This window comes from Echinops telfairi, unplaced genomic scaffold (genome assembly GCF_000313985.2).
Source record: "Echinops telfairi isolate 266 unplaced genomic scaffold, ASM31398v2 ScPeMD7_7425;HRSCAF=8463, whole genome shotgun sequence".
Lineage (NCBI taxonomy): Eukaryota > Metazoa > Chordata > Mammalia > Afrosoricida > Tenrecidae > Echinops > Echinops telfairi.
The window spans coordinates 3,108,935-3,131,343 of NW_022111325.1; the positions used below are offsets into that span (position 1 = coordinate 3,108,935).

Genomic DNA, 22,409 nt, shown 5'->3' on the forward strand with positions numbered 1-22,409 from the left:
GTCAGGGAGGCTGAGAGGAGGGGAGTGGGGTCATCACTTTAATGTCTGTGAAGAGAGGAGATGGAGAAGGGGTGAGGGTGAGGGGCAGGTGATGGGGTGTGCACCCCCCTTCCCTCTCCCCAGCAGGACCAGGCCTCGGTGGTCGGCCACCTGAGGGGAAAGTCATCGAGTGGAGGGCTGATGCTGGGGGCAGGGTGGGGGCTTGGCCTTTGCGGAGGGAAGGGGCACCAGTGCCGCCACCGCCGCCACAGCCGGGCTGGTAGGAGGGCTAGCTGGGCACAAGGCCTCTCAGGTGGGCGATCCGACAGGCCGGGGCACACGGGGGGCGGTCCCTGGGTGCAGCAGACACTGGCAGACAGGAGGGGCGAGGCTACAGTACCCAGGTGTCCAGCCGCATCCTCTTCACAGCTGCGCCCTCGGCCTCGGGCTCTGGGGCCGGGCGCAGCAGGCCCAGGGCCGGCCCGTAGTCTCCCCGTCCGTCGTCCCGGTCCCCTGACTCGTAGGAGCCCCCCGCAGGGCTGCTCAGGCCATCGCCAGGATCGGGGCGGGCGGCGGCCGGGAACACAGCCGGATTGGGGGGCGCAGGGCTGCGTTCACGGCTTGGGGACACAGGCTCCGACTTGATGCTGATGTGGGGGTGGGTGGTGACGGTGAGAGCAGCACCCACGTGCGGCAGTGGGCTGCCCGGGCTGGAGGCAGACAATGGCGGTGGGGGAGGGACAGAGTGAGAGGCAGGTCGTGGGGTAGGGGGACGGAGAGATGGAGACAGTGAGAGGAGAGAGGGGTTGGCGAGGGGAGAGAAGGAGAATATGAGGCGTTAGTTTTCTGTCTACACCATGTCTGCAGGTCAGGGTGGCCCCCACCGCCCTGGAGGCCTACAAAGGGTGCCCAGACCTCCTTCCCAAAGCCCGAGGACTCACATGAGGTTGCCGAGGGACACCGGGACCAGGTGGGTCTGCTGCTGGGGTGGCTGGGCCTGGGGCTGGGGCTGGGCCTGGGGCTGTGGCTGGGGCTGCTGGGGCTGTGGCCAGGCGGTGACGTTGCCTAGCGACAGCCCCCCAGGCGAGCTGAAAGCTGGTAGGGAGGAGATCTCTGCACTGGTCAACTGGTAATCTGCAGGGAGAGGTGAGAGGGTGAGGCTGGGAGGATGAGGGCGAGGGCGCCGAGACGGCCCCTCCAGAGGCCGTGGCAAAGAAACTGGGATCATCCAAACCATGAGCCGCTGGTTTTCAACCATCAGCTCTCAGATGGGCAGAAAGTAAAAGGTTCCCCAAGGAGCAGCTTAGTGGGAGGGGCACAGTTTCCTGAAAGGCAATTTTGCAGTACCTGTCAAAATATAACAAGCACCTATCTCTGACCTAGTGGCTACAGCATCAGAAAGTTAGGCCACAAAAGAGCCTCAGAAAATGAGGAAACACACACACACACACACACACACACACACACACTCAACATCGGTTACAAAATACCAAACCATCAACAAAGACTATCCCAGTTTTTTATCAGTACCATCTGGTTAATTAGATCATGGTCCATCAATACAATCCTATCAGCAGCTGCAGAGGCCCAGGAGGATGTGTACTTGCGTCTGACTGACTACGGTGTGCACAGTAACAGGTTACAGAGAACACTGCCAAGACTGGGAATTTCAGAACGCGCAGTAAGCTCCTGTAGAGCTTACTCAGCGGATCGGGACCGGTGTGCATCAGGGAGGCCTCCTTTCCCATACTCATTCAATCTGTACGCTGAGCAAATCGTCCCAGAAGCTGAATGAGGAAGACCATGGCACCAGGAATGGAGGAAGACTCCCTCAGACCCTACGATATGCAGACCGCTCAGGCCCGCTTGCGGAAACGCGAGGCTTGGTAGAGAGAGACACAGAGCCGGCGAGCACCCTGACGACTAGACCAGTGAGCCACGTGTCCTGACAGACAGAAGGCGTGTCGAAGCTGCCAAGGAGCTCACCTCACTTGGGCCCACAGCCCAGAACGGGGTGACGCACGGCGTCGGGCAGATCACGGCAACAGGTCTCTTGCAGGGGTGAGAAAGCCAGTGGGCCGCCCTGAGACTCGGGCTCCCAAGAAGCCAGCACGTGACGGCTGGACAGTGACCAGGGACCCCGAGAAGCACCAGTGGTGTAGATGACGGTGCTGGTGATGACACCCACGGCCGACAGACCTGGCCCCTTGCCCACGGGGTCACTAGGAGGTGGGACCTACCTGACAGCAGCTAGCAAGGGCAAATGGGGGAGAAAAATCCAGGAGACTTGCCAAAGGGGGAGGCGAAAATTAAAAAGCAAAAGTCCACTGTATGGGAAGAAGAAACAGGGCGGAAATAGGAATATTTGTGTAAGCAGGAAAAAAAACAACGATGATGCAAGTTCACACAGCAACTGGTTTTGAACTTGGGGATCTAGAACTGGGGTCAGAGGTAGAGAGGGTAGAGAGGTTTTAGACCACCTGCAAGCACCGCTTTTATGAGGATGGAGACACACACAGGGAAAACCAGCCAGGAGCAGGAGGAGGGTGAACAGGGGAGGTGTAGCAGGAGAGATGGCGGCTCTACAAGAAGGGCCGGGCTGCGAACCGACAGGCTGTCAGCTGGAACCCACCATGTTCTGAGGAAGAAAGGCCTGGCGCCCTGTCCTGGTCAAGCAAGAGCCCGGAAAACCCCAGGGAGCATCTTTCAGATGGGGCTGTAACTCCACGGCACGGAACAACGACCACGATGACACAGCAGCCATGCCTGCCATGCCTGCCGCCAAGTCTTCCAGTCCTTTCTGTGACTGATAGGGCCCCAGTCAAGTCAGGTGAGCCAAGGCACCAGAAGCTGATTCTGTGAACTATCACGCCCCCTCTGCCAAGTCCCCACGCCCCCTAAAGACTGTCAGAACATGAGTAGCACAAGGTGTCACCGGCTATGCCCACAATAAACACACCGAGCTCACATGCCCCCAGATCCCCCTGCCCGTGGGCGAGATGTGCCCACGAGAGCAGAGGCACTCAGACAACGCTGTCCATCCTACCACGCTGCGTGCTGGCCGGGGCGGAGAGGCTCGCAAGCAGCCATCTGAGGCGCAACCATCGGTCTGTCCTCGCCCGGAGCCAAGAAGAGCGACGAAAGCCAAAGGAACCCCTGAGTCCCAAGGCTGAGGAGCCCCAGGACCCCAGCCGCCACGGCCCCGAGACCAGAAACATCAGATGAGGTCTGCGTAACACAACCAGACACGTGGTCAGGAGCACAGCAGGCAAGAAGGGTCTCGGCAGGGGGAAGAAAAAAAATGCAGAACAAAATAAAAAACCGGAGCGAGAGACCAGGCCTACTGGTCTCCCAGAGACAGGCGGCACCCTCAACATCTTTCAAGCCCGACCCAGGGGGTCAGCTCTCATCCAAACAATAACCAGGCCTATCAAGTGGGTTACACTGTCAGGCGCATTCTCTTCCGTACAGGTGACATCCGAGCCCCGAAGGGCGGCACTCTCCTACCACCAAGTTGGGAAGGGCCAGGGCAAAAGGATCGTGCTCACAGGGAACTCAGGGAGGAAGTGGGGAGAGGCCCACCCATAACAACGAGGGGATGGCAACAGTGTCAGGAAAGACAATGTGTGAAACGGTCGCACGGGAAACTATTGTGTGCTCTGTACACCCGCCGAACCCCCAAGTTAGAAGGAAATTTAGGAGACAGCTCCCTGGCTGGCTGACTGAAATCCAAACTGGACTCGCTGCCATGGTCAGTATGGACTCCCCACCTCGTTGGTTTCTGGGACAGTCATTGTTCATGGGAGTTGCACGCCCAGTCATTCTCCCGGGCTGCGCTGGGCAGTTTCACACTGCCCGCCCTGTGGATCGCAGCCCAGCCCTATTCTAAATAAAGGCGACCCAGCAACCACAGCGGCACAGGAGAGGGGCTGTCAGGGGAAATAGGCCAGAGGCCAAATGGTCAAGGTCCTGACAGTCTCTTGTTCTGTCCTCCTGGTGGTAAGTTAGCTGCCGAGGTGCCGAGGTCGGCGGTTAGGAGGCACCAGCTGCTCTGCTCCCAGTGAAGACCGGCCGCCTTGGAAGTCAGGCCTACACGGGATCGTGCCAAGTCAGAACTGACTTGCTGGCTGTGGGTTGGGTCCAGGGGATCTTCCAGAAAAAACGATGTCCCCACAGTTAGAAGGTCAACAGAACCAAGCAGGACAGTGCTGCTCTCTTGCGTCCTGTTGGGGGTGGGGGACAGTGTAGACCACGGATCCCCAAACTTATTTGGGCCACGAGCCCCCTTTCAGAAAAAAAAATTTCTGTGCTCAGTGCCTTCCGGACAGCTGACAACGCAGCCCACAACCTAGGGCAAAGTCTGGGGTCTGCTTTTGTGCCCGCTGGGTCATCCCAGACCCTGGGTGCCAGCTTCGCCACTTTGTGCAGCGCACAGGCGACTACACTGGGCAGGGGGAGGGCGAGTGTAATGAGGGGAGCACATGCCCCAATCACCCTGCACGCCATGGCTGGCGACCACACAGGCATCCCGTGCTCTACGCACATACAGGGAGGGCAATAGTCCGTCCCTCTGCCATGTGCCAGTGAGCCTTGCGGGCAAACTTCCTGGCCACCTCCACTTACAGCATGTGACCTTGGGCCAGTTGCTGATCTTCTGCTTATAAACCGGGAGCCATAATCCAACCTACATCAGGCAGCTGTGGGGCACTGAATGAGGGGACACTGGGAGAGCAGTGTCTGGCACCTGGTAAGTATGGAAGAAATTCTCCTAGTATCATCATGCCGTTACGACTTGCTTTTGGTCAAAAGCCGGGGGCCTGGCCGGGTGGAGAATGCAGGTCTCCTATTACCTTTCAGTCTCACCCTGGAGGTGGCCCCTGCTGGCCTCTGGACATGCCGTGAACACCTTTAGCAGGGCTCTGCTACCTTTATGCTTGTAAAGCAAAGCAAGGACAGAAAAGGGCCCAATATCTCCAACCACCGATTTATCCACAGGGAAGGGAAGGCAAGCCTGGGCCAACACAGAGCCCCGCCCAAGGCCCCTTGGTAAGGGGGGGGGGGCACAGCTCCCAGTCCCTCCTGCCCTCTTCCCACCACACTCCAGCCCCAGTCAGTCAGGAGGCTGGGATCCCCGGCCAGGAGGAAGACGGCCAGAGGCCACCTGGCAGTCCACTGGGTCCGCTCCCAGGCTGACCAGAGCCAGCCCTCTCAGCCAGTGTCAACAAGGACAGGCCTGTCCTTTACCCAAGACATCACCATCAACCAGATCACCACCAGCCAGCTCCCAGTGAACAACAATGCAGCCCTGTGTCTGTGGGACCTCTGTTTATACACCTAGGGCCACCTGGAAACACCTGCTGTTCCAACTGAGGGTGGTCTAACTGCACCTGTAGCCAGAGACACTGGAGCCCCGGTTTCTGAGGAGGTGAGAGCCCACACAAAGCTGCCAGCAGGGCTCCAAAGACAGGTCCAGGATCAGAACCCGTCACCCTGGCCAACAGAGCACAGTCTACAGTCTATCCTGGGTTGGCTGACAATAGCCCACCACCCTTCTGCCTCAGTCAGTCTGGCGGCGGGGCCCAGGGAGGTGGTGGCTCATGAGTGTCGTGAAAAGCCCACCACTGAGGTAGTCCCCAATAATAGCTCCCCAAGAGTGGTCTGTGCAGCCCTCGGCCCCCACCCTGGCCCCCTCAGGAAGCTGGCTTTCCTAGGGGGGCCGAGAGTCTCAGGGAGCAGGGCTAGAAGAGCCTCAGCGCCCTCCTGTCCACCCACATCTCCCCCAGAGGAGGGAGCAGCCCTCCCTGAAGCTGCCTGAGGACACAGCAACCCGGGGGCGAGGACACAGGGCCATATGCACCAGAGTCTGGCCCCTCGATAGCAGGCCGTGCCTCAGCCCGTTCACCTGCCCCAGGTCTGTGTCTGCGCACGGGACCAGCTTCTGCCTTCAAGCTCACAGAGCATCTGCGCTGGGGCCTGGAACCCAGCATCCTTCAACTCTGAGGTGAGGGGGCTGCAGGGTCGTTTGGGGGTCTTGTGGCCCCGTCTGCTCTCATCCCAGGAACACTCCTAACCGACACCACTTCCACATGGGGCACCTGAGGAAGGCAGAGGAACCTGCCCGGCTCCAGCCACAGAAAGGCTCTGGGACGTCCTGAAGTCCTTTGGACACAGCAGCCTGAAGTGTCACAGGCTGTTCCCAGGCAAGTGTGAGTGGGTGACACAGACCAGGACAGCCCTGGGGACCTGGGTCAGCCCAGGGACTGAATGTCCTGTCTGAATTATTCTGAGTCCTGAAGTGACTCTTCACCTGTGGAGCCCCGCCTCCCCCTGCCCTTCACCAGCCTGCCTCCTGCCTCATCATCCCACTGCACGGCACCATCAGGCTGGGGACCTCCTCCTTCTCCACCCTGCCCCCAGTCCCCTCAAGACGCTTACATGACCCAGTGGACGCGTGTCCCCAGACTGTGCTTCCGCCCTGGCTCTTCTCGCCCTCACCCCTCCAGGAAGTCTTGCTGAGCAGACCATGCCCCTGCCCACTCCCCGAGGCAGGAGTCTAGAGCCTTCTAGAGTCACCCACCAGCCTCCCTCCTCTCCTCCCCGAGGGCCCAGGCTAGGAGTGGAAGATGCCCCCTTTGAATCTCAGCACACCAGACCAAATCCCTGCCACGAGTCTGTGCTGGCTCACAGGGACCCCAGAGGACAGGGTGGAAAGTGCCTTTCGAGACCATAACTCATGCTTCCGCTGAAACGGCAGTCTCGCCTTCCAGCCGTGACAAAGATATAGATTATATATAGATTATATTCAGCGGCTATCTTGTCTCTGGGACACACACTAAAGACAAAACAAAAAACGCAAGGTTGTTTCATTTGAAATTCAAATGAGTGGGGCGTCTTTTATTTGCATGTGCTAAATCTGGCAACCCTAATCACACAGGGAATCCCCCAAATCAAGGGCCTGCCCTTCCCAGGGGATAGCTGTCGGGGGTGGGGCCCACCCCTGCCCCCGAACCAACGCATGCCACGTTATACTCACCTGTGTTGTACGCAGTGGGCATGGAAGAGAAGGGGAGGCCCTGGCTGAGTAAACTTGGTGTTGCCACGGAAACCACTGGGGTGGTGAGCGAGTGGGTCGACTGGGAGACCCCAAGGCGCTGGGCGTTGTTCTGCGGAAGGAGACAAAGTGCCCTTCAGGAGACGGCAGATGGGAGTCGACCTTCTCCCGAGCCTCCTTTCCAGGGCTGAGCTGGGGCCCCTGGATCCCAACCAAGGCCCAGGAGAGGGCCTCAGCGTGGAGGCCCGCCGAGGCTAACACACAGGGTGCGTTCACAGAGACACGAGACCCACGGAGAGAGACACAGGCGGAGGAGAATCATGCACTCCCACTCCCTTGCCAACGGGAGGCCCCAGACGCCGGCCCTGCGGCCCCTGCACAACCAGGGCGGAGGGTGCCAAGGGCAGGCGCTCTGCTCTGCTGCTTGGTCCCTTCCAAGGAGTCTCCCTGGCAGCACACACCTCAGTAGAAGCGTGTGAGGGAATGCAGGGCCTGGCGTGGCGTGTGCCTGCGTGTATGCACACATGTGTGTGGGGGGGCTGTCAGCTCCATCTGCCACTGAGCCACTTGTTTATTCCAACTCCACGCTGGGGCCGAGACTGCCGCCGTGTTGGCCGCCAAAGCCTGCCTGCCTTTTCCAGCCTCTCTGGCGTCCTGTCAGGGAGGCGTGGAGGGAGGTGCCCCCCACCCCTCTCCTGAAGGGGGGTGGGCTTTTGAGGATGAGAGTACATTTTGAGGGAGAGGAAGAGCGGCTGTGTATGGCTCTGAGCTTGTGCGGGAAGGAGAGGTGTGTGGGCAAGGCGCAGGAGCCTGATGGGGGAAGGCAGGCCCCCCAGGCAGGACAGCTCTCCCCTGGGCAATTATTCTGCTGTCCAGCTACAGCACCCCTCCTCAGGAGGGCCCTGGGAGCCTGAGTGGCCTTCAGAGGGGAGATGGGATCCAGCCCAATCCTGGCAGCCTGGGACAAATCGGGGTGGGGCCCTGAAGCCAGGCCCACCCACTCTCCTTGCACATACATTCAGTACACGCCTGGAAGAGGGGTCTGTGTAACTGCACACATGGCCGCGTGGGCCCACATGCATGCATGGCTCAACACTGCCCCACCAACCCACCCCCGTACCCCCCAGACGCCGGGCACGGCTCCTGGCCAACCCCCAAACAGCACACACTGCACACACAGGAGACAGGCCAGGGGCCAGACTACATGCCGGCTGACCACAGAGCCACGGCACACAGACACCTCACAGCCGCACTTACCAGATCTAAATGGTCCTCAGTCTGGGAGCAAAAACAAATCCAGAGGCTGGTTGAATCCCTGGCCTCTGCCCCGGCCCTTAGTCACCCCACCCCCTCTCTGCAGTGGAGCAGGGGGGCTCTCCTGAAGAAAGCGCCCCTGGGGACAGAGGGAAGCCTCCCCTCCCCCTCCTCCCCAGGACAGCTTCTAGAAGTTGCTGCTTCCCAGTGTGCACCCTTAGGAGCCTCCTCCCCTCTAACCTCTCCCACTATCCTCCCATCCCAGGCCCTCCTCTCCTCTCCCACCTCCCAGGCCCTTCTCACTGCCCTGGGGCTGAACTTCCTGTCCCACTGTCTGGCTGGGCCCTGGGAAAAGGAGCTGAGCAAACCCCACGTGTGGTGTCCACACTGCTGGCTAACCCTCCTCTCCCCATGCCCTGCGGGCGCCCACTCACCAAGTGATGCATTAACCCCTTTCCTCCCTGGGAAGTGATGACGCGGAGGTCGGGCTTGCGGCTGGGGGCTCCGAGCTGGGCGCCGTGGGTGGGTGGGGGCGGAGACTTGGCAGGGATGACTTTATTGAGGCTGTTGCCGTTGGCCACAGGGAGGAGGCCAGGGGAAGCCCGGGCACTGACGTAGCCATTCCCTGGAGAAGGGAGGAGAGGAGGATGAGAGGAAAGGCCCAGGGCGAGCACCCAGCCCTGTTCCTGGTTCCCACGCCTTCATCCCTCCCAACACATGATGTCCCCCTAAATCCTCCACCCCTTACTCTCAAACCACCAGGGTCAGCCCCTACCTCTGGACTCTGTGAGTGGGTCTGGGGTGGGGGTTGCTCCGAGATCAGTAGGAAGAACAGGAGTACACTCAGTGCCTCCCAGTGGGCCTTCTGCAGCCAACCCTCCCCACCTTTTCTCTCCTCTGGTCTCCAGACGGGAAGCTCAACACCTCAGGTCCCAGTCTACCCACCCTCATCCAGTCTGTCGAGGTCCCCAGGTGAAGGTCCCAGCCACTCAGACCACTCCCTGCCCTCAAGCCGGGAGGCTGTGATTTGGATCAGCACCCGACAAGTAGCACACAGCTCTGGGGACAAGAACCACCCACTGGTGGCCGTGGGGAACTGACAGCAGAGCCACCACCGTCATTCAGACTGTGGTCACAACCCGATAGCCATGGTTTACATTTGCGCCATGCTCCACCATCCACAGAGGGCTCCCCCCACGCCCCCCGGTCTCACGGACTCCTCAACCACGCGAGGAGGGAGAGAGAGGCCCGTGTGACCAGCTGTTCACTGCGGAGGAAACCTGGGGCCGGGTGGGTAGAGGTATGGTGACTTGTCCAGGACCACACAGCTGGCTGGAAGCCAAGCCAGGGCTCTGACCCCACGTTCTGGCCTCAATATCGCACCAGGTCCTACGGGTATTTCTCTGGCCCTCTCCTTGGAGAGGGAGGGGTAGTCACTGATTCCCCCTCCCTCCGCCCTTAATTTTGGGACCCCAGTACACAGTTATTGCCAGGGAGATGTTACAGGTTGCCCTAGGCTGAGCTGGGGGATTCGGAAGGCCGGACGTGTAGGGGTGACTGCCTTTAGAAATGCCACCTTGATTTGTCCCCTAAGAGCACGTTGTGCCCCGGAAGTGTGCAGCCGCCTCCATCCCAATTCCCGGATCACTCTGGGAATGGCAGGAATGTCAGGGTGACGTCAATGGTGACATTCGAAGTCCCAGTCCGACCGCTGGACAAGGCACAGGCTGGAGGGTCTGTCAGCTGCTGGGGCTGGGAGGGCAATGTCCCCCCTTGGCTCAGGGGAGTAAGACCACAGGGCACAGCTAATGTCCAGACAGTTCTGTGAATGGGAGCCCACACATGCCTTCTGCCGGATGGGCCAACATCAGACAGCTCATCCCTGGATCTCAATCACACAGGCCCCACTCAGCTGGAGAACCCACACCCTCCACTCCAACTAGCATGGGTAGTCCACGCCGAGGATTTGCCCGAGCTCCCCGAGCCTCCCTCCCCTTAGAGCATCCACACCACCACTGCTGCAGGTGACAGATCCAGGGCCTAACAATCCTGGTTCTACACCCAACTCAAGCCTCAGGGGGCTCCCCCTCCGCTCCCATCTAGGACCTTCCTTCGGGATGCCTGGCGTGAAGCCCCTCCCCAGGCAGCAGCGCTACACTCACCAACAGGACTTGGGCAGGCTCCGTTAGCACTGCTGAGGTCTCCGCCCAGCATGGCCCCTACAGGCAAAACACAGCCACATGAGGGACAAAGGACACCAGGAGAAGGAGTGACAGTGCTTTCCCACAGGAGCCACACAGTGGGACATAATTCCCGAGACTAGAACCCCAAAGTCCCCCCATGGATCGTCTCCACCTCACCGGGCGGGCACCCATCAGGCCACTCACCTGCACTGGCCGGCCGCTGGGGCAGGCCGGGAGACACGCTATTCCTCTGCAGCGCTGGCTGCTGTGGGGAGAGGAGCCGGGGGTCCGTGAGGGATGACGTCACCAAGGAAGGAGTGACCAGGGAGCCGCTTGGGTTGCTGAACTGCAGGGAGCTCTGATTGGACACGGGCACCGTGACAGGCATGGCAAAGTTGGGGGCCGGGACGGACGACTGGGTGGAGAGATGGAAGAGGAGGTCAGGGCAGGGCAGCCCCTCCCCGCAGCCCCCTTTGCCTGGGAGGTGGGCTGGTTGGGTCTCCGGGCTTGTGTCTTAGGGCCAACAGTCCCATCTCTACGGCCCGGGTCCTCCCAAGAGTCCTGGCTGCCACTCCCCACTCCCAGGAAGAATGCCGGCGGGAATGCTGTTGGCCAGGGGAGGAGAACAGGGCTCTGCTCGCTACAGACAAGTCCAGGGACACCTGGAACCTCCATGGGGAGGCGGGTTAGTCCTCAGCCAGGCAGGACACACAGGAACACGTTAGAGGCCCTGACGACAGGCCCAAACTCGCACACACAGCAGTTCACACCTGCGCCATGGGTGGGGGCACAGCACCGGCGGGCTCTCGCCTCGCCTCGCCGGGTGTCCCAGGCTGGGTGCAAGAGCCCAAACCTGAGGGGCCCAGAATCAGCCCGGACAAGGGGCAGGCACACCCCTGCTTCCCTGTCACCTACAGGCCTCATGACCTCGACACGCTGCTGGCTGGCGGGGGGCAAGCCCGGGCCTCTCCTGGCTTACACGCCCCGAGAGGAATCCCCGGGAGGGTCACAGCTTGAGGAAGACCCAGGGCAGGGCCTCCTCCGGGGTCACCAGGCCGGGCGGCAAAGCCACACCATGCAGCACGGGGCTCAGCTCCACGCGACTACTCACGGCCAGTCTATAACTCTGCATCATCTTATCAAACTCCTCGTCTATCTTTTTATACTTCTCCTCCGTCTGGGGGGTCAGGGCGAACACCTCGTCCGCCTCGGGGCTCTCACACTCCCTGTGCTTCTTGTGCAGCGCCTGGGGAGGGCGGGCCGACAGGGCACGCGTGAGCGGGCTCACCCCATAGCGCCGGAAGAGCCCGTCCAGCTCCTCGCTGGCGCGCCGGTACTTGTCCTCCAGCAGGGGGCTCTGCTCCAGCGAGTCCTCCCCGTCGGGCTCCGGGCTGTCGCAGCCGTTGAAGCCCTTCTTCCTCAGGGTCTGAAACCACGCTGCTGTCAGGGGGGTGGGAGCCCCCACAGCCATCTCCCCGGGGTCCTTCCTTTCCCTAGGGCCCTCCCCCCCCTTTCCACCAGTGTCACCCTCCTCTGGGGGGTGGGAGGGGTAGGGAGGCAGCAGGAAGATGGGGTTGGTGGGGCAACATCAGGATACAGGTCACGTGGGCGGGGGCCTCACCCAGCAGATACGGCTTCTGAAGCTAGAGGTGGGGAAGGGGCTCCCCGGGGGATGGACTGGGGGGGGGGGGTGACCACTCTGGGGAGCTCTGGTCAGAGACGCCGAGGACTCCCCCAGGAAGGTAGTTGGGGCTAGCTCTGCCCAGTGGAGTCCCTGGAAACAGGGGGTCAGTCCCAGGGGACACATAGTGGCTGGTGGGTGGGCGAGAGGTGGCCACAATGAGAGAATGAGAGAGAGAAAGAGAGAGAGAGGAGACAAAGTGCAAAGTGGAGGGGGAAGGGGCGTTCCATGGCCAGTGGGCTGCCCTTGGCTCCAGAGTGGCCCTGGCCAACGTTCAAAATGCCTACAGACACCTGTTCTGTCATGACAGCAAACACCAGTTTGCCGTTCGGGTCTGCAGTAGCTCTGCTTTCCCTGTGATAAGAAGAGGGGACTTCCCCTCTTCCTTTTTGGAGCGAAGTTCTCCCTGCGGGAAGCCGGGTGCCATGCCTTGTCGGGAGCAGCAAACACCGGGCTGGCTCTCGGGCCACACGGCACCCGTCAGACCAGGCCCCGGCCCTGTTGGTGTCGGTGGACACCCGACCAGCCCCCAAGCCCTGAAGACCAGCGCTGGATTCCAGCGCCTCCAACAGCTCCGGTGCTAGCTCGCTTTGCAATGGAAAACAGCCACAGACACAGGCGTGGGAGGAGGAGGGAAACCAAGAGGGAGACAAAGAAAAGGCGTCGGAGCAGACTAAAAGGTGGGGAGAGCGTGAGCGAGCAGGAGCAGAAAGACGTGCGGAGACGGAGAGAGGCGGCGGGGTGGCCCTGGCCCGCGGGCGCACCTCGATGATGTCGGCGTTGGTGCGGCTCTCGTGCGGCTCGTTGTACTCGGTGTACTTGAGCAACACCTTGTCCATGTCGGTGCTGGCGTACTGGAACAGCTTGTTGGAGTGGTTGAAGATGATGAGGGCGATCTCGCAGTCGCACAGCACGCTCAGCTCGTACGCCTTCTTCATCAGCCCAAACTTCCGCTTGGTGAACGTCACCTGCAGGCGGGTGGGTGGGGGGTCTGGCTCAGCTGAGGCCTGCCCAAGAGTCCCAGCCCATAGGCAGCAGAGCACAGTCCCTGGCGCCCTCAGAAGCCCCGGCCCCACACCCCCGGTCAGCACGTGACCCAGACACAGACCAGAGCCACCCCACTGAACGGAGGGGATTTGGGGCTGGGAGCTGGGAAGAGGTCCGGAGAGGAGAAGGAGAGGGTGTCTTAGGAAGAAGAGGGGAAGGCTTCATCTTGGAAAGTGGAGGTGCCTTGATGTGGCCTAGGGCCCACATCAAGCGGGGCACAGGCCTGTTTGGGGGTCCTAAGTTTTCTTCCTCCCTCTGAGACACCTGAAAGAACCGAGGCAGAGCCTGGCGTCCTGCCCTCACCCCCTCTGGGAGGCCCGGGCCCTCACCTGCCGGTTCCGCTCGTCGGTGATTCGCTGGATCTGAATCTTTTTCCTCCCCATCTTCTCTGCTGGTCTTCAGTGCTGGGCAGGGGAGGGGCTTGCTGGGTGGTGATCTCGGCACACCTTATACTGTGCTCATGAACCGTCTGGGACCAGTGCTCAGTTCATGGTCTGCAGGGCACTACCTTACAGCCTCCTGGGAGAGGGGTGGGCCAAGAGAAGACTGTCAACTACCACCCCACCCCCAGCCCTGCCCTTGTGGACTCTGGCCAGCCTCACCCCCCACCCCCACCTCGTGAGGGCCTGGCAGCATCTGAACCCACCCTCACAAGACGGCACGGGCACTTGACGGTGGTGCCGGCCCAGCTGCCGCGACCAAGCTGAGGCAGACACTCAGCACTCTGGGCTCAGGCCTCTGGCTCATGGTCTTTCCACATTGTCACCACTGCCTCTTAGGTTCCCCACCAGCATGCGTGGAGCTCCCAGAGGAATCCCCCGCCCCCCACACACACCTTCTCCCAGACTTGGACTGGTGTGGAGGCACACAGGTTCACCAGCTGCCCCTTGGGCCCAGGCTGCAGAGCACCTGCAGGATCCCTGAGAAGCTACCCGGTGGCCCTGGCTCAACCCATCAGACCACATCCAGGCAGGTCTAGAGCAGTGGTCTTCACAGCCGCTCAGGAAGCTTTGAGCCCAGAGGTCCAGAGCGAGACCCAAGGCCATGGAGCCCCCAGCCCACTGAACCCACAGCTCCCCCATGCCAAGCTGTTTAACTCAGGAGCCTCAGCCTCAACGTTGGGTTTGAAGAATGGGTTCCACTGCTTTAAATACAGAACCAACCAACCCACCTACCCCTTAGATCCGGGACCAGCATGCTTTCTGCTACCAAGGACTACGTAATAAGTATTTCAGGCCATACAGTCCCAGTGGTAATTAGTTAACCCTGCCACTGTGACATGAACACAGCTGTAGACAATATGTAAACGCCCGAGTGTGGCTGTATTCCAATAAAACTGTATTTACAGAAAGAGGCAGGAGGAGCCAGATTTGGCCCCCGGGCCCCAGCGAGCTGCCTCCTGCTCTGGAGGACCAGGTCCCGTGTGGAGAACCGCACTCGGGCTAAGGGCAGCACTGCCCAACCTCGTTCACCTTGAAGCACAGAGTGTCAAGAGCACTGGGCGATGGGCACGCTGCCTCGGCCATGAGTGGCTGGAGAGGCAGGCACTGAGGGGAGGGACCCCGTCCTAGCCCACGGGCCGCAAAGAGGGATGTGCACGCACCCTCAGGGAGGCTCTGAGCCAGGACACAGGGTGGGCAACATCCACCAGACGACCTCAGGGCCCCTCCAGCCTTGAAGTGTTAGGTGTCCTCTCACCAGGGATGGGGCTTTCTGGAAGATGAGCCTCCCTGCCCCCCTGCCCCCCTGCCCCCTCCACCCCGCGTCCCAGAGCTCTCCCTCCAGAGCGTGCTAGCTGCAGACCAGGAACCCCACCCACCACCAGCCTGATGACACAACACCTGTCCACAGGAGCCCTCCGGTCCCCCTTCCTGGAACATCTCCAGTGCCCCCGGAGAAACGGCCCCCAACGTCCCCACAGGAGATGCTAAGGTTCAGCCTGACACCCTGACCACGGGAACAGAAAGGCAGGGGATCTGTGGGCTTGGAGGGGCCAGGAGCACCCCTACACACACACACACACACACACACTCACAACTCCTTCCCTTCAGAACTGTTGTCCTCAGGCTGCCCAGTTAGAAAGCCACCCTCGGCTCCACAAGGAGCCGGCAGACAGCACTGCTGCCACACCCTGGAAGCAGCCTTCCTTCCACTTTCAGCCTTCACCCCTCTTCATTTTCTCCTCGGGAGAGGCACCCCGGCACCCTCTTCCTCCTGTCCTTGTTCTCAAAGGGCTCTGTGGGTCCTGAGCCTCCTACTCCCTGCCCTCACACATGCCCAGCCAGCCCCTAGTTACCCAGACCAGCTCGTCACCCCATTTCTGGCCACGGACTCCACACCCCGATGGCGGAGGCTCTGTCCGAGGAGCCCTGCTCTCCAGGGCAGTCCAAACGCAGTGCTGTCTACACCTACAGGGCTGTGAGCTGGTGAGGAAGGGGCGGCGGAGCCACAGAGGCAGCCAGGGAGATGACTGAGTGTTGCCTTTTCAAACAGGAGTCTCTGGCCTGGCCTTGAAAACCCCAATCCACACTACCATACTCTACCATACTCCTCTGGCTAGCAGCCCCTCTCCACCCCCACCCCCGTTCTACTATCTCCCCAGCTCTTTGTTCAGAAGCAAGTTCCGCTGAGATCTAACCTCCATCAGTTGAAGGCCCGTCAGGCCTCTTCCTCCAGGCCGGGGTGGAGGGAGCCCTCTCTGCTCTCCCCACCCTCAGGAGAGCTGCTCTGCATGTCTTCAGGTGCCCCAGTGATTTACTCTTGGGGTACCCAGGCTTCTCCTTCTAGCAGTTATCACAAGTACGCATCCCTACAGTCCAGTGCTTCTGTTCAAGGTCCAGCGTCCCGTGAGAAGGAAGCTTCATGAGGCCAGGAACCACATGTCTTGTCACCACTATAGCTCCTGTAAGGAGGAGCTCAGGAAACATCTGCTCTATTGTTGTGAACCCGTGAAAGTCCTTCTGACAGTCTAACTTCCATCAATCCTGCTTCAGTGCCAGCTCCTCTTTCTCTACCCCCCCTGTGGAGGTAAAACCTTTCCTCTTCCAGCTGCCCATGAAGCTTGTTTGTCTGGGCACCATCTACCCTACTAGGGGTGGTTACCACCTCTGCCATCCCCAGCCCTCAGCCCTCAATCTTCCCCCTCCCAGGTTGGCTGGTGCGGAGGGTGAGGCTCTAAAGTCTTCTAAGGAGCAGCGCTGAGCACATGGAGATGGAGAGGATGGGGTTGCTCAGGCAACTGTCTCCTGGCAACCAGCTCCCTGGCTGATCTCCTACACCGCCCCCCCCCCCCACCCCCGCCTCATGCTGGGGGAGCTTGGATACAAGAGGGATCAGGGCTGGGAAGAAGGGAAGCCAAAGAGACCCACTGAGCGTCCTCCGAAAGGGGAGAGTGAGGGTGAACGAGGGCAGGCCCCACGGAGCTCCACTCCCTGGCCCCTGGCGAGGTGGCCCAGAGCCCTTCCAGGAATCTCATCTTCCCAGCACCCCTCCCTCACTGCTGTCCCCACCTCTGTGTGGGGACTGCCACAGGAGGGGCTGCCCCGCCTCAGGCGGTCCTCCTGCAAAGCAGTCTCGGCCCGCCGTCCACTCCACAACCACGGCGTGCACAGGGCCAGAAACGGGAGCTCAACCCTGGTTTTGAAAGGAAGGAGGCGGGGGCCTGGGCTGGCACAAAGGACCCCAAACTGACCCCTTCCAAGGTACGGAGGTCTGTCCTGTCCAAGCTTCCCTCCTACCCAATTAGGGAGATTTTAATGAACACCTGGACCTCCATAATTAGACCTCTTCCTAATTATCTAACCAACTGCCAGGAGCCAGAGGCCTTGGCATCTGTCCCCCAGATGTGAGCCTTCCCGGTCCTCCCTGCCCGGCTGCCCCATGCCGCTTTTCCTCCGCAGCATGCTCCTCCTCCCAGAAGCCCTCCCAGATGGCCAGTCCTCGCTTGCTTCTCTGCTAGCCCTTTCCCCTTCACTCTGCCTGGGGTCTGGAACCAAGGCTGGGAAGAGCGTCCGGCTGCCACGGAGAGGGGAGGGATGGGCCAGGATGATGGACTAGGGCCCACCTAGCAGTGACTCCCTGGGCCGGCAGCACCTCCATCGATAAACACTGTCCCTCACGGGGAACAGGTGATCCCTTGGGTGATTTCCCCACTACAGGTCCATGGTTGGGCAGAGTGGACCTCCTGGGGGCTGGGCAGGGAAGGGCAGGGAAAGGTGGGGTCTCCCCTGCTGGAGAAAGGAGCAGTGAGTGGGGGAGGGCAGCAGGGCAGGACCCCAAGGAGGCAGGCACAGACCCATGCTCTGTGAAGACGAAGGGGCGGGCTGCAGAGATGCCCCCCCAATAGAGGGCCTGGATTGTAGAGCCCGAGGCTCACACAGGGCAAAGGGCAAGGAGGGCAGGCAAGAGGAGCCAGCGCCTGGGAGGACCAGAAGAGCCCTGAGTCGGCGCCACCCCGGGGTGACCCCATGTGTGTCGGAGTAGAACTTGCTTCAGAGAATTTTCGGTGGCTGGTGTGTCAGAAGCCAATCGCCAGGCCTTTGTTCCAAGCCCTCCACCCCAGGCAGGGTCGCCTAGGACCGTTCATTCGCCTTGCGGGTCTGCAGCTTAGTGGCCTAACCGGATGTCCCAGCCCTGGGCTCCAGAAGGACCTGAAGCCAGCCATTTTCCCCAGCTTCATGGAGAACCCAGGAGGAGCCTTGGAGGGTTGTAGTTACATGCAAATTAGATGCAGATAACATGCAAATACACTCCGAAGGGGGTCTTGGTTTGGAGGATGGCATCGTGGAAGAAACAGGACTTGGCCTCCCCCAAAGCAACATCTCTAGGTACCTGAGTGATATTCAAACCACTCTCGGGTTTCAGAATGACACTGCCTCAGTTCCGGGGTGAGGTGGCCTGGGGCCAGCTGGGGACAGTCCGGGCAACCTCCCTGGGGCGGTAGCTGCACCGGCCTCAGGGGGTTGAGCAGGTATGGGGAGCTGTGGAAGTTCTTTCTGATGGCCATCCTCCACCCAGCCCATCTCTCCTGCTTGGGTCTAGGGATGCCCCACCCCCACCCTAGCGCCTACCTAGGGACCCCATCCCAAGTGGCCCTGGGTTCAGAGAACCACAGGGCATCCATCTACAGAGATGCTGCACCACAGCGGCCAAGTGTGTGACTGAGCACGGAGCAAGGGGCCTCCACCCTGCCCTTCCACACAGGCAGCCAGGGTGCGCTCCTGACGCCAGCCCTTCCTGCGCCCGCCCTCCCAGGCCGCTTGGGACGGTAGGCTAGAGGGGCAGGCAGGAGGTGCTGGAGACGCTGACATCCCTCCTCCTCCCGCCCCTTCCCTGTGGCTGGGCTGCAGGGCATGAAATACGCAGCAGGCACTGGGGGAGGGGGTGACAATCCAATCCACCTGTCACCCCCACAGTCAGGCGGCCTCCAGCAGCCTGCTCACTAGCAGAGTGAGGAGGCGTGGGTGAGGCAGACACACAGAGGGGGATGGCAGGGGAGGACAGACATACCGCATCAGGGTAGCAGAGGGAAGAGCAGAGACCTGAGTCCTAGGAGAAATCCGAGGGAGGGCAGGGACAGGGGCAGGGCAGGGCAGGCCGGCCGGAGAGGGCCAGAGGCAGGGACCAGCCAGAGACAAAGACCAAGAACAGCAGGGAGACCAGAGCAGGTTCGGCAGCTGCTTGTGGGCCTCACTGGGGCCCAGGCCTCGTGGTTGGTGCTGGGGGCACAACGTGAAAGGACACCACCCCTGCCCTCTTAGAACTTGCAGTGCAGCCAAGTGACAGGCGAAGGAGGGGCAGGTCCCACCCCAAGTAGGGAGTGTCCCAGGGGCTTGTTGGGACCTGGCGCAGGACCAGATTAGGCCCGGGAAGGGGCGTTCTGGCTCAAGGTTCTGGGCCCTCTCGGGCCTCCGAACCCAGCCTGCCCAACTCTGCTGAGGTCCAGGTTCCTAGCCAGGGTCCCTCTCAACATCCTGAGCACTGCCTCCCTGCCCACCCCACACCCAAGATTCCAGCCTTCCCTGCCATTCTCCCTGGAGCCTCAGCCTGGGGCGCTGGCCCCTAAAGGGCCGACCAAGTGACTGGCCTGGGCTGGAGAATCTGAGGATGTCTGTCAATGGCTCACAGGCCCTGGAGGGACACAGGAAGCCGCTCCTTCCCACACTTCATACTACCCTGGGGCATGACCCCTCCAGCGTCCAGTAGGCCAGGCAGTTAGTTCCTGGGGCTCACACTGTCCCTGCCCACCCCTTGTCTCCGGGCCCCTCTCTAGCCTCCCTCTCCATTCACTCCAGGGTTCCTCGCTCCTCCAAGGGTCTGGGCCCCAGCCCCAAGCCTCCTCCCCTCAAGACCGGGTCTAGTGGACTCCCTCCTCAAACCCTGGCTTCCCATCAGCTCCCCCTTCCTCAGGGACTCCCCTCCCCCAGCTCCAGCAGCCTCAGGGCTGGGCAGGGGCTATTTTTAGTCTGGGCACTGAGCTAATTTTAACTCACCAACAGGGGACCTGGGGGCGGCTGGCGGGCCTGGGGGTGGGGTGGTGGGTTGGAGAAATAGTTCAGGAAGGCTGGGACTGGGGCTGAGGTGGTCTCAAGTCCCAGGCGCCCTAGGAAGGAGAGTGGGGAGTGGGCACAGCAGCGTCTGCTTAAGAGACAGGAACCCGCTTGCCAAGGGGAAGGCAGGGCCAGGCACCCACCCCACAGCTTCCGCTGGACAACTCTGGCCCCACCCTCGGCTTCCTGCACTCTCCTCCCTGGCATAGCTCCTGGGATGGGGTCATCCTGTTCTCTACCCAGGAGCTACCGCCAGAGCTGGGGGCTGTCTCCTGAGTCTCCTCTCCTGTTTCCTTGTCCTTCCTGTAGTCTGGCTCCCATCCTTCCTGAAGCAGCTACTACAGGCTGCATGGCTGGCTCTCCAGGGAGGCAGCAGGCCTCCCCACTGGGCACTAGCACCTCCTACCCCAGTTCTGGCCTGCCCCTGGTGGCCAGTGAGTGACACCCCCTCTGGCCCCTGCCGCCACCCAGCCTGATCTAAGAAAGTCTTGGGGGCAGTAGGATCGAATCCTACCAAGAAAGGGGCAGATAAACCAGGGCAGTCAACAGTCTGGGGCAATACGGATACACTGGCACGCTAACACCTGGGTTTGTCTTTGCTCTGGCTCTAAACCTTGGCATGGTTGACCTTCGCCAAGTCACTGGCTCCTCCGGGCTTCCCCCCAAGGGCAGTACAATGGGAGAGGGGAGGAGGGGTGGGATGAGGACACCAGTGGGCAACGCATCCAAGTGTCCTCCCGGCCTAGACATTCTGTTCCTGTGCTCTCTGGAGAGGCCCGTGGTTCCATGGAGAACCACAGAAGATGGCCCAGTTGGGGAAGCAAGGAGAAAGGAGGGAGGTGACTTCGGTCAGCCAGAGAAGGTGCCAGGTGGGGCACATGAGGGCCTCAGAGTGGCCATCAGCCACCCCATCCCCCTCACACACCTGAACGCCTATCAGGCCCAGGACTTGGGGCCTCCTATCCCTGGATACCAGGAAGTGACAGGTCAAGGTCACACCATGGTGATAGGCTCAGTCAGTTCTGGAACCCAAGCCTGAGCCTCCTTTCACACCCCACCCCAGTAGGCTGAGCAGCAAAGCCTCCCTGCCACTCATTTGCATAGAGATTTGCATAGTGTCTCTGACCTTATTCCTTCAAGCGCAACTTCCCATTCCAGGGCTCCATCTCCCCTCTCAGCATCCCCAGGTCTTAGGGACCCCATTGGGGGGGGGGGGGGATCCTTGCAGCCCCATCCTTCTCCTCCAGAAAACCTGGTATTGGCCAGAGTTCTCAAACATAACTGGGTCCTCGACTCTTACACAACAGGCAGGGGTACTGGGGTCGGGGAGGGGGGGGCGGTGTTAACTGTGGCCATCCCCCAGGCTGGGGCTCCCAGGAGAAGACTCCCATGCCTTCTTGAGCTCCAAGTCCAGAGCAGCAGGAGGATGGAGGGGATCATCTACTTCTGCCTCTATCCCCACTTGTAAAGCCCACCCCTGAGAGTGCAGAATTAGGAAATGGAAGCGTACAGCAGGCAAGATAGATGCTAGACTCCAGAAAAGACTCCCCAGGACCGAGTGCCGGGGCTCAGAGTCATCACTGGGGCTCAAACTTGCTCTGTCCGAGGGCAGTCAACCAAGTATGGGCAGCTGGTGACATTTAGGGGGAGCATGGCCCTGGCCCTGCCTGCCAACCAATGCGGGGAGCTGGCAGACAACCAGTCCCCTGCCTCCCTTGAAGCCCGATCTCCATTTGTCCAGTTCTAGTATCTGCATCACATTTTCAGTTAGGCCCTCTGCAATCATGAAGCGCAGCAGTGGTCTCCTCTCCTGGGAAGTCCACTACCTAGCCTTCGCCCCTCCCTGCCTCTGTAGCCCACTCTTCTAATGTAAGCTAGGCCTTGCTTCAGGCTCTACGTGAGAGTGGCCGGGGCCACTGGCCATCAGAAGCCCAGGTTGAAGAGAGGTAGGGCAGTTGGGACGGTTAGTAAGACACCTTCCATCTCCCCACCCAACTTCCCTCTGGGGTCTCAGGAGGCAGAAGTGAAAGTGGCAGCTGGGGCTGGGGGGTGGGTCAGCCTGGGAGCCAGCAGCTGGGTGAGCACAATGCCACAATACTGAGGCTGAGCTGCCTGCCACTGCAGTGGGAGGGCTGATGGTTAGACCAAGGGAGGGACTTTCCCTGGAAATGAAAGCATGGAGTAAGGATGGGTGGTGAGCCCCCGGCTGGAAAGAAGAGTAGGAAGCAGTAGGCAGTGGACGGTTCTAGAAGGCCACCCTCTGCCACGGGAGTGCATTGTCCCCTGGTGAAGCCGTGTGATCCTTTCTTCTCTCCCGAAGAAGAGAGGCCGGGCTGCGCTGTGTAAAGCAGATGCTGACACATGTGGGCAAGGAGAGAGGAGGGGCCTGGGGCCTGGTCCCCTCAGAGTAGACCCCATCAGCTCTATAGGAGGGGGAAGAAGAGGGTCAGAATGGGAAGTGTCCAACCACAAATTATGATGGGGGGGGGGAGGGGAAAGGAGGCCAATCCAATCAGGGAAAGCAAATCCTCCTAGAGACATCATGACCTCGGGAAGCCACCGAGGACTTAAAGGGGCCGCTCAGGGCAGTGGCTGGGTCTCCTTCTGACTCAAAAGGACAGTCCTCTAAGTCCCTGGCAGGGGAGGGAGGTCGGGCAGCCAGGCAG

General features: G+C 60.8%; 1 protein-coding gene across 7 annotated transcripts in view; it reads right to left on the bottom strand.

The window, feature by feature from the left end:
• Positions 1-22,409, bottom strand: part of MEF2D (myocyte enhancer factor 2D) — a 48,868-nt gene continuing 26,459 nt past the window's right edge. For 2 of the 7 annotated variants that reach the window (XM_045298379.1, XM_004714710.3), the window contains exons 2-12: positions 13,525-13,714; positions 12,913-13,116; positions 11,756-11,893; positions 10,672-10,882; positions 10,447-10,503; positions 8,719-8,909; positions 8,288-8,308; positions 7,013-7,142; positions 921-1,113; positions 380-689; positions 1-45 (exon numbers count right to left, since the gene is read on the bottom strand). In XM_045298379.1, coding sequence (XP_045154314.1) covers positions 34-45; positions 380-689; positions 921-1,113; positions 7,013-7,142; positions 8,288-8,308; positions 8,719-8,909; positions 10,447-10,503; positions 10,672-10,882; positions 11,756-11,893; positions 12,913-13,116; positions 13,525-13,578 — 1,521 coding nt within the window. In that variant the 5' untranslated portion in view covers positions 13,579-13,714 and the 3' untranslated portion in view covers positions 1-33. Of the gene's footprint in view, positions 46-379; positions 690-920; positions 1,114-7,012; positions 7,143-8,287; positions 8,309-8,718; positions 8,910-10,446; positions 10,504-10,671; positions 10,883-11,578; positions 11,714-11,755; positions 11,894-12,912; positions 13,117-13,524; positions 13,715-14,030; positions 14,793-18,703; positions 19,082-22,409 lie in introns of those variants that run through there. The other 5 variants (XM_045298378.1, XM_045298380.1, XM_045298381.1 and 2 more) reach the window with 5 other exon arrangements.